The following is a 12,212-nucleotide window of genomic DNA, read 5'->3' on the forward strand; positions in this document are numbered from 1 at the left end:
GATGTGAAAAACATACATCACGTGACAGGAATACTAAATTCATGACAAAAGGGTCTGTGAGAGATCTGAAGTCACACAACGTGACACTGTCATAAGAGAATTAATTGCTTTAAGAATCTAGAATTTGCAGACCTTTAAGAAATTGTTCACTCAAAAACGACAATGCTTTCATCATTCGCTTACACTTATGTTGTCTAAAAATCGTACAACTTACTTTCCTCTGCAGAAAACAATGACAAATTTTTCAGGGAGATATAATGCGTTTATACCCACAATTCAAGTCAATGGGGCAAAAACTTTCAAGCTCCAAAAAGGACATAAAGGCATTAGAAAGGTAATCTATACAATTTGAGTGGTTTAATCCGTCTTCTGAAGCGATACGATCAATTATGGTTGAGGATGCTTTGTGCATGCATCAAGTGTGAGGAACTGTAATCAAGCTTTTTTCGCATGAAGCAAACTGCAGATTTGTAGTGAAAAAACATGTTACTTTTTGGTCTTTTCTCACCCAAAACCAGCCGTATCGCTTCAAAAGACATCGATTAAATCACTCAAATTATATTGATTAACTTTATGATGCCTTTATGTCCTTTTTGGACAAACACACATATATTTAGCATAAGATAGAAAGTCATATACGAGTTGGAGATGGTATAAGAGTAAATGATGTGAGAATTGTCATTTGTGGGTGAACTATGCTTTCCTGAAGAGGAAATATTTTGAAGTTTGACCCAATAGAAGGTGTGTGGTGAGCGTAATGGCACACTATGACTTCCGTTGCATCATCCAGGTAGATGCTGCACACTGGTGGTGGTAGAGGAGATTCCCCCTGTACTATGTAAAGCTTTGAGTGCCTAAAAAAGTGATATATAAATGTAAGGAATTATTAATTATTATGATTATTATTAACTAGAACTATTTGGTTATTTCCACTTAATGAGGCATTGACAAATTCCTCAGTTCTTTGGTTTTGTAGGTATAAAAAAACAGTTGGTTCTGAACAAATCTCCTCCAATTTTACTGTATAATTTAAGGTCATGCATCTCTTTAGGGGGTAATTTAGTTTAATTTAGGATTAGTAATTTCATTGTGTGTCTGCCTTTGCAGTTGAGGCTGTGAACAATTTTGCACTGGAGGGTTTGGAGCAATTAGTGAAGTTTTTCCCTATCCTCCAACAACCCACATATGAGGTGAGTATTTGACAGCATCCAAGAGTGTGCAGTAGGCCTATGTGAACAATATAATGGCACTGGCAACTTTTTAAATGTAATTTGTATTCTTTTAAAGTTTCCTTTTAAAGATGAAGTGAGTAATTTCTGTGTCACTAGCACCACCAAACGGAATTTCAAATAGAAACGTGATTTCCAAAAAAACAAAAACTGTTTAATATATGTTATTTTAAGACCCCTTCCAACCAACCAAAACAAAATCTTGGGTAGGCCTAGCCCACCTTTGTCAAACGGCCTATGTAATTTATTGAAATGTAATATAGGACACTTACCATTCCAAATGAAGGACTTCGCTATGCAATCAAATTGCTTGAAATAAGACACGGTTACATCTACAGGGAGAGATTGTAGCAGATAGTTACATTTTGGAATACAATTCATTTTAATAACATTAACCTTCCCAGTCATAGATAAATGTAATGAAGCCTACTTGCCCAGATTGCTCGAAAACCTTTTTATAAAAGGGGTCAAATTTAACTAAATAAAACTAAATAAATCAGACAAATTTGCTGGGAATAAAATGCCCAAACAATACATAGATCTATTGGGGTCAGAGATGAATAAAATATCATCAGCGTAAAGCAAAAGCTTATGCGCCATACCTCCCGCCACCACCACTGGAAAATCATCTTCCTTTCTTATGGCTGCTAATGGTTCCAGGGCAAGACAGAACAAAAGTGGGGATTGAGGGCAACCCTGCTGGGTGCCCCTATCCAGAGTAAAATAATCTGAAATTAATCAATTTGTTTGTACTGCCGCTATCTGTGTCTATGAAGTAACTTAATAACCATCCAATAACAGTATTCTCGAACCCGTATATTTCCAAAATCTTAAAAAGAGAATCCCATTCTAATATATTAAATGCCTTTTCGGCATCAAGTTAGATGGTAGCGACCGGAGTCTGATCATTTGCCAATGACCACATGATATTGATGAAACGCTAATGTTATCAGAAGAGCTGTGCCCCGAATAAACTGATCTATAAGAGATGTCATAACTTTGCTTAATTGTTTAGCCAGAATTTTTGACAATATCTTTACATCTAGCTGGATCAGGGAAATTGGACGGTAACTCTTACATGGTTGGAGGAAGCTTTCCATTCTTTATTGATTCCATTTAAACTTCTAACAAAAGTGGAGTCAGTTCTGTAGCATAAGATCTAAATAATTCAGAGACAAGACTTGCCTGTAGGTAAGGCCTTAATTACCTCTCAAAGCTCCTCCAAGGTTATCTCAGAATCAAGATAATTATTTTGCTCAGTCGTCAGTTTAGGGAGTTCTAATGGTTCCACAAAGTTTCTATTATCTTCATCAGTAGACGAAGATGTGAAACAATAGAGATCAAGATGGAATCCTTTAAAAGCATTGTTAATATCAATGGCCGAGGTAAATATATTATAAATATAAATATTTTACCACTAGCAGATTTCACTGAAGGAATGGTGGAAAAAAACTCTCTCTGCATTATATATCCAAATAATTTCCCGCTTTGTCCCCCAACTCAAAGTATGACTCCACCTTCTCTGACAAAATAGTGCTATATCTGTATTTCAATCGGGTCAATTCTCTGAGGCCATCAGACCACATTCAGTGCTTCAGCTCTGCCTGGGCACTTTTAATATTCCCTTCCATTTCCATGAGTTCTTGTGCTTTGGATTTTTTGGTGAATGAAGCATACTGTATGATCCGACCGCTAAGAACCGGCTTAAGTGCCTCCAAAGCCACACCCACAGAGGACACCGAGACCAGTTGGTCTGCATATAAACATTGATTTCAGCCTTTAACATTTGTTGGAATTCAGGATTTTACAAAAGGGTTACATTTAAGTGCCAACTATCCGATTTCTTTTTCTCCATATGTGGCAACATCTCTAAACTCACCAGGGCATGATCTGAGACTAAGATGTTTCCAATTGAGCAATCAACAACAGATGAAATGAGGGACTTGGATATAAAAAAAATTATCTATTCTAGAATAAATCTTATGACTGATGAAAAAACATTATAGTCCCTACCAGATGGGTTCAAAAGTCTCCAAATATCAGTAAGACCAATATTTTTACATATCCTGTGATGCTCTAGGGGGCTTACACACTTTTGCTTCACTGTGATGTGAGGACTGAGTCCATCAATAGATTAAAGTCTCCTGTCAGTATTATATCATGAGGGGTGCCAGTGGCTTGCAACATAAAATCGATGTATAAAAAATTATTTCTAATTATTCCCATGGACTCTGTTTTTTTTATCTCCTACAACTCTCTGGCTGAGGTGGGTGTATTATGGTGCTTTACAACCTAAAATACAAGAAATTGTGTTTCACATACAGACAGTCCTTTGTCTGTATGTGTCACAGTTCACTTCATTGAGTGCCTCGTTCTGAGTGTCTCTGCCCCTCACACTACCATTATTGCTACAGTCTATATGTCTCCAAAGACTAATGAAGCCTTTTTGTCTGAGTTTGCTAATTTGTTGTCTCTGCTCTTCAAGTTCATATTATTCTTATTTTGGACTTTAACATCCACATTGATCCAGTTTGTTGACTGTTCTACAAATAACAAAGGTCACACCTAAGACCTAGTTATTGCAAATGGTTATTTTGTGTTTTCCTCTGTTGATCTAGGTTTTTCTGTCCACTTTTGTGGCCATCTTTTTTAATATGGAACTTCCAAAAATGTATTCATCTTCTCACACTGTAAAATATCATAAATGGAAATCTATAAATTTTTCAGCTTTTACAAACTCTATTGTTTCTTCTTTAAGTTGTTTTTCTTCTTCTGATCTTCTTTAAGACAAGATTATTCTGTTAAACACTGTTCTCTCATCTGGTTTAGATGATTTTGCTCCATTGAAATTAAAAACTATCTCTTCTTTGTGTTCTGCTCCCTGGTATAATGAAAATCTGCACTCAATGAAGGCTGCTTGTTGTAAAATGGAGCGAAAATGGTGTCTTTCTGGCCTGAATGTATATTACCAGGCTTGGAAAGACAACTTACATGATTATAAAGAAGAAATCAGATCAGCCAGATCCTGTTATTTTTCTGAAATAATTGTAAAAAATCAAAATAATCAGAGACATCTATTCAATACTATTAATAGATTGCTCAAATGTACTTGTTCCACCACCTTACCTGCATCACCTGCACTGTGTAACATGTTTTTAGAATGTTTTTGCACTGAGATAGACACTGTTCAGAAAAATATTCTTGCTACCACATCTGTTTTTTCGGTTTCATTTCTCAGCCTGTCTTGATTCTCTGCCACACCTCTCTCAAATTTCTCTCAACTCGACCATGTTACTCTAAGTAATGAGGTATCACATATGAAAGCTACCACTAGCATTGTTGATCCTCTATCAACTAGTCTATTCAAATCCTGTTTTGCCTCTCTGTGTCCTATTGTTTTGGACATAATAAAGTACTCCTTGCGTACTGGTGTTATGCCTGCAGCATTTAAAATTGCTGCTGTAACTCCAGTTCCAAAAAAGCCTAATATGGATTTGGACAATTTGAGCAACTTCCATCCCATTTCAAATCTTCCCTTCCTTGCAAAAATCTTTGATCTCTTAGAGCAATTTGAGTCCTGAATTCGGAAATTTCATAGTAAAGAAATGGCTCTAGTCAATATCACTAATGACTTGTTAATGGCTTCAGACTCAGGCTCGTTTTCTATTCTCATTCTTCTTGATCTCAGTGCTGTTTTACTCGTCTTGAATCTGTCTTTGGTGTCTCCGGTACTGCATTAAACTGGTTCAGGTCCTATTTCTCTGATCATAGGCAGTTTGTCTCTCTAGGTGATAGCTCTAGCTTCCATCGAGAGGGTTGGGGACCTGCAAGCTTTCTCTGTCAGTGACACCTGCCTGGAGTTCGGCCTGGCACATTCTCACGTTATCCTGAGACCGCGACCGGGCTACGTGTGCAAGGTTCCTACAACCCCCTTCAGGGATCAGGAGCCTGAAAAGCGCACTAGGTAATATGGAACAACCGACCGGGTGTTCCGCTTGCACCCAGCACACCCAAGTTGATCCAGTGTGCTTTCTCTCCCAGATTAGCCACTAAGCGTCGCTTCCTGGATGTTCTTCCTCCCTAGCCTTCTGACCTGCGAATTCAGCGGAGCAATTTGCGACCAGACCCACTACGAGCCACAAGTGTTCTGTACTGGTATAGGGCTCCACAGGCTTAATTCACTCTTCAGGCATCTCCCTGTGATGCATTTTCTAGGGTACGGTCCCCCTGTCAGTGGACCGGCGTCTCCTTTGGGAAGTCCCCTGTCGCCGTGCTTGTAGAGCTCCTCCCTCATCAGGCAGGACCTACCACCGCGCCACTCCCACAAGTGGCTTGACAACCCACATGGTGTATTAACCACATATAACCTCCCGCTAGTCTGGGCAGGATGTGGCCTTCGCAATGTCTTTTCCCCCTGAAAGAATAGGATTGGGAAAGACCTCCTTCCCCAACACATTCATAGCGTTAAGATAGCCCCAGTCGCTTCACACTCTATGCGAGAGACATAGAGAGAGAAAAGGCTGCAGCTGCCTGGCTTGCTCCCATGCTGGTCATGTACCACCTGTTCCCCCTCAGGGGTGCTGGGAACCTAAGGTCTGTATATGACACCTGTCCTTGGGGTGTTGGGGAGGGTTACGTGCTGCCGATAAAGTTGCTTCTAGCATGCAGCAGCCTGCTTGCACCTGTGTCCGCAGTTCACTTAACAGGGGCTAGTGCATGGCGCTTTTGAATGGTACATCTGGTATCACTTAATTCGACACAATGTTGAGTGAGTGACAGAAGGGGAATGTCACAGTTACTGTTGTAATCTCCGTTCCCTGAGGGAGGGAATGAGACGTTGTGTCCCTTCTGCCACAGCACCAGACCTACCACTGTAAACGGCCGTACCTTATTCTCGGCTGACAGACACATGCCCACTTTCCTTTATACCTGTATGTCTGGGTGCGGGACATGCAAATTCTGTCTGCCAATATCTCATTGGCCTTTTCTCAAGTTCAGAGGTACGCAAGGCTCCCAAGGAAGACCCCTTTTGTCACTTAATTCAATACAATTTCTCGTTCCCTTCTGTCACCTAGAACGGAGGTTACAACAGTAACCATGACGTATTCCTTATTTAGCAGTTTATTAGCAACATATTGTGTGGAGTGGCCTAAAACAACTTACTAATTACAGGACTCCTACCCCCAACCCTGTGGTGGACCAACGACTGGCTGATGACCTGAATGTGTTCTACTGCAGATTCGAAAGGCCCAATCTCACACCCCACACGTAATGGGACCTTCACTTCACACAAACAATAACACCTCCTGCAACCCCCTCCTCCCCCCTCCTGCTACACAACCTGCACTCAAGATCTGTGAAGATGATGTGTGCCATGTCTTTCGGAGGCAAAGATCAAGGAAGGCTTCAGGCCCAGATGGCATCTCACCAGCGTGCCTTCATTCCTGTGTTAACCAACTGGCCCCCATCTTCAAACAGATTTTTAATAGATCACTGAAGCAGAGTGTGGTCCCATGCTGCTTCAAACACTCAATTATTATCCCTGTCCCTAAGAAACCAAAAATCACAGGACTTAATGACTACAGATCTGTCGCCCTGACATCTGTGGTCATGAATTCATTTGAGAGACTGGTGTTGGCCCACCTGAAGAACATCACTGGACTCTTTATAGATCCGCTTCAATTTGCTTATCGAGCGAACAGGTCTGTGGATGATGCAGTCAACATGGGATTGCATAATGTCCTGCAACATCTGGACAGACCGGGGACATCCGCAAGGATCCTTTTGGTGGAATTAAGCTAGGCTTTCAACACCATCATCCCAGCTATTCTCTGGACTAAGTTAAACCAACTCCCTGTTCCCATGTCTATCTGTCAGTGGATTATCATCTTTCTGACGGACAGGCAACAGCTTGTGAGGCAGGAAAATTCACTTCCACCACCTGTATCATCAGCACTGGTGCCCCCCAGGGATGTGTGCTCTCCCCACTACTCTTCTCCCTCTACACCAATGACTGTCAAGCTCCTGAAGTTTGCAGATGACACCACTGTCATCGGCCTCATTCGATATGACAATGAGTCTACATATAGAAAGGAGGTTGAACGGCTGGCTATCTAGTGCATTCAAAACAACCTGGAGCTGAACATGCTCAAAACGGTGGAGATGATTGTGGACTTTAGGAGGAACACCCCAACATTGTCCCCCCTCACCATTCTAAACAGCACTGTGGCAGCAGCGGAGTCGTTCAGGTTCCTGGGCAATACCATCTCACAGGACCTGAAGTGGGAGACACACATTGACTCCATTGTAAAAAAGGCCCAGCAGAGGTTGTACTTCCTTCACCAGCTGAGGAAGTTCAACCTTCCACAGGCGCTGCTGATCTAAGTTCTACTCAGCAGTCATTGAGTCTGTCCTCTGCACTTCAATAACTGTCTGGTTTAGTGCAGCTATGTAATCGGACATCAGAAGACTACAGAGGACAATTCAGACTGCTAAGAGGATTATTGGTTGCCCCCTGTCCCCCCTTCAAGAACTATACACTTCCAGAGTGAGGAAAAAGGCTTCTAAAATCAGTCTGGACCCCACTCACCCAGCCCACAACGTTTTTGAACTGTTAGCTTCTGGCTGACGCTTCAGAGCTCTGAGCACTTGAACCATCAGGCACAGGAACAGTTTTTTCCCTCAGGCTATCTATCTCATGAACAGTTAAAATTGCCCCATTGAGCAATAATTATGTGCAATACACAGTTGAGTCTATTTATATTATCCAACATATCCACTTCTGCCATTACATACATTGCACTGCACATTATATACTGTATTTTTGTTCTTTATATAACAGATTTGTAATAGATTTGCACTACGTGTGTGTATGTGGGTATGTATGAAGGTGTGTGTCTGAGTGAATGTACGTATATGTATAATTATTTATTATTCTTTTTTTTTTTTTTTAATTATCCATGTCTTGCTGCTGTTTTTGTATTGATTTTGTATTGTTGTACACTGGAAGCTCCTGTCACCAAGAAAAATTCCTTGTATGGGTAAGCATACTTGAAAATAAAGCTGATTCTGATTCTGATTTAGCAACTTGTCGTAAACATACTTTTTAAATTTTTTCATGAAAACACGGCAGATTCAAAATTCACTTTCGGTATATGATTGTGTGTAATTTATGTTGTAGAACAAAACATCAAAGTATTTACGACAGACGTATTTGAACTACAACCTCTTTGTGGCTGTTTTTCATTTTGTTTAGTCACTTCTCGCACTAACATGTCACTTGAACCAAAGGTCTCCTAAATGTCTATTCTGCCACTCTCCCCTTGTTGATGCTCACCTTACATTTCTCCCCTGACCTTGTTGATGCTCACCTTACATTTCTCCCCTCAGGTGGTTGCTAATCTAAAGGATGCTTTCTTCTCGTGGCTGGATGATATACAATCTCGTGTAAACGAAGAGCTGGACAGAGCTGTGATCAGATGGGATCAACTTTTGGAGCTCATCTTGCGCCTCTTGGAAGCAGCTCAAGAAACAACGACTGGGCAATTTATCACCGCTGTCCTGGATGAGCTCATCACTCAATCAGAGGAGGCAGTTGCTTACTACCTTCCTATGCCACCCACACTGCGTAAGACATTTTGAAACAAGCAAAAAGACTGACAGGGAGACACAGAGTTGTTTGAATTTTAATTTTTTTTATGAAGCAGTAAGGTTTTTGCAAAACAAACATAGGTTTACAATTATGTTATGCACATGCAGATTTAACCACAAGAGAGCACAATTGCACATGAGTTCATCTTTGTAGAACTTTCAGTAGAGCAGTCACACTGTTTCACCTTATAGGTTGTGAGTGGGAGAGAAGGGTGCAGAGCTATGAAGATGAGGAGAATAGTAATGATGAAGAAGAAGAGCCTCAGATGTGGACACGTGTCCGCAGTCTGCTGTTGTGTGTGTACCTGCAGCTGTATGACAGATTGATGAAGCTGAAAGAAAGAGTGGACAGCATATTGCAGACTCTAGGGGCAGCTGCTGAGAAGGTAGGCCCTTGAACATAAGTCCTTCTGATCTGATCTACATTACTTCATGTGGGTATCAGTTCATGTCCTTAAACATGAGAACTAAGCCAACAATACATTTTTTGTTTTTTTAAAGGTAATGCCATTTGCCCTACAGACAAATTCTGTCTCCATGAAACTTTGAGGTCAAATTAAGACAATCTAAGTACAGTTGAAGTCAGAAGTTTACATACACTTAGGTTAAAGTCATTAAATCTCTTTTTTTTTTAACCACTCCACAAATTTCATATTAGCATACTATAATATGGCAAGTTGTTTATGATATATACTTTGTGCATGACATGAGTAATTTATTTTTAAACAATTGTTTACATACAGGTTAATTAACTTTAAATTGGCTAAATCAAAATTGCAGTGGGCCAGAAGCTTACATTCAGGGAATTTGAGGTGTACCTGTGGATGTATTTGAAATCAGTGCCTATTTGACATCATGGTAAGAAAATTAAATGTGGTCCTCCACAAGTCTGGTTTATCCTTGGGAGCAATTTCCAAATGCCTTAAGGTACCACGTTCATCTGTACAAACAATAGTACGCAAGTATACACACCATGGGACCACACAGCCATCATACCGCTCTGGAAGGAGACACATTCTGTCTCCTAGAGATGAACATAATTTGGTGCGAAAAGTGCAGATCAGTCCCAGAACAACAAGAAAGGAACTTGTGATGATGCTGGAGTAAACAGGTAGACATGTATCTATATCCAGTAAAAGTCCTATATTGACAAAATCTAAAAGGCTTCTTTTTAAATTATTATTTAATTACTTATTTTTAGTTATAATTTATCTAATTACACAATGATGATTCATCGACATTATAGACATTACAGTTTCATCGTCTGTTAATGCCTGATCTTCTGTAAAGCTGCTTTGAAACGATGTGTGTTGTGAAAGGCGCTATACAAATAAAATTGATTTGACTTGAGCGTATTAATTTCCCCTCACAATCCAGCAAAAGGGGTACTTTTTAATACATAATTTGGGGTTCTGCCATTTGCTCAATTTATATAAATGTCAGAGTTAAACACTTTGGACACTTTTGTCCATACCATGTGCAAATGCGAGATGACGGGGTGTAACATAAATCTGATTAGTTTGATAGAAAGTCTTTGTAATGGCGAAATAGGGTCAAAAACGTCCTGTTCAATACCAAACCAGGGAGGGGCTCTCTCTCTCTCAGGTGGAAGCAACCAGTGAGACAGAATGCATAATAATAAAACAAAATCTTGGGTAGGCCTAGCCCACTTTTGTCAATCGGCCTATGTAACTTATTGAAATGTAATCTGGGACGCCTACATTCCAAATAAAGGACTTCACTATGCTATCAAATTGCTTGAAATAAGAGGGGCGGACATCTACAGGGAGAGATTGTAGCAGGTAGTTAAATTTTGGAATACAATTCATTTTAATAACATTAACCTTCCCAATCATAGATAAATGTAATAAATCCCACCTGCCCAAATCGCTCGAAAACATTTTTTAATTAAGGGATCAAAATTAACTCTAACAAAATCAGACAAATTTGCTTGGAATAAAATGCCCAAATACTTAATGCCGTTTAGGCCACTGGATGCTCCCTGCTGGAAAGCCATAACTGGGCAGTATGCTATCAGAGCCAAAGCTTTGGATTAGATCAATTAATTCTGTATCCTGAGAACTTAGAAAAGGAATGAATAATTATGTGGAGGCAAGGCATAGATCTAGTAGGGTCGGAGACGAATAATAAAGTACCATCTGCATAAAGCAAAAGCTTATGCACCGCACCTCCTGCCACCACGCCTGAAAAATCATCTTCCCTTCTCATCACGCTAATGGTTCCAAGGCAAGACAGAACAATAATGGGGAAAGAGGGCAACCCTGCCGGGTGCCCCTATCCAGAGTAAAATAATCTGAAATTAATGCATTTGTTTGTAACGCTACTACCGGGTGTCTACAAAGTAACTTAATCCATCCAATAAAAGGTTACTTTCGTAACCTCTGTTCCCTCATGGAGGGAGTGAGAAGATGTGTCGATGTAGTGACACTAGAGGTCACTGTATAGAGCCAGAGACACCTCTGATCTTTGATAAAAGGCAAATGGGAATTGGCGAGTGGTATTTACATGCCCCTCCCCTGGACATAAGGGTATAAAATGAGGGGACGTGCATACAGCTCATTAGGTTTTGTGCTGAGGAGCCGAGAATAAGGTTCAGCGTTGTGGCAAAAGGTTACGAAAGTAACCAGGACGTTTCCTATCTGTCCCTCACTCAACGTTGTGTTGATGTAGTGACATTAGGGGTCCCCTACAAAAACGGCACAACTAGCTGAACTGGGTTACATGGATCGGTGGTGCGAGATGGGCAGACTGCTGTGTGACGCATAGCCGTTACCTCCCCTGACGCTAGTGTGAGAGTCGAACAGCCCTTTTAGGGACGAGTCGAACAGCCCTTTGGGGGGGGTTACTCCCAAGGGGAAGAGCATGGAGACTGGGCCAGAGGGGTCTCTGCCCAAGGAAGACACAGTTTGCCTACAGGGAAAAGTTTTTCAGCTGAAAATACGTCGCAAGGGGTTGCCTATGGGGAACCAGTGCATGCTGAGCACCTGTCCCAGTACGGGTGTAGTTAGCACAAGTACTGGGCTGGCAATGAGTTTCTCCACAAACTCATCTGCCGCAGGGCTAGGAGGAAATCAACCAGCGAAACACATTTGTGAACATTGCTGGGAATCAACAATGCACATCTTCAGCTCAAGGAAGGTGAAAGGTGCTAGGCACAAGCGATATACCCGGCCGGTCGACCCGGACTTACCCATTTTGTTCCTGCTAAGACACGGGATGAGACCAGCTTAACCCGTTGATTGTAGAATCTCGCAAAGGTTTTGGGTGTAGCCCAGCCCACTGCTCTGAAAATGTCAGCTAGAGAGGCGTCAC

At 41.0% G+C, this 12,212-nt stretch overlaps 1 protein-coding gene across 1 annotated transcript in view; it reads left to right on the plus strand.

Moving 5' to 3' along the window:
- The window catches only part of LOC127655488 (perilipin-5-like), a 33,763-nt gene that overhangs the window by 3,058 nt on the left and 18,493 nt on the right, over positions 1-12,212 (plus strand). Inside the window, exons 4-6 of the mRNA XM_052143342.1 lie at positions 1,108-1,190; positions 8,619-8,856; positions 9,072-9,265. Coding sequence (XP_051999302.1) covers positions 1,108-1,190; positions 8,619-8,856; positions 9,072-9,265 — 515 coding nt within the window. The remainder of the gene's footprint in view (positions 1-1,107; positions 1,191-8,618; positions 8,857-9,071; positions 9,266-12,212) is intronic.

Source organism: Xyrauchen texanus, chromosome 15 (genome assembly GCF_025860055.1).
Source record: "Xyrauchen texanus isolate HMW12.3.18 chromosome 15, RBS_HiC_50CHRs, whole genome shotgun sequence".
In the NCBI taxonomy this organism is placed as follows: Eukaryota; Metazoa; Chordata; class Actinopteri; order Cypriniformes; family Catostomidae; genus Xyrauchen; species Xyrauchen texanus.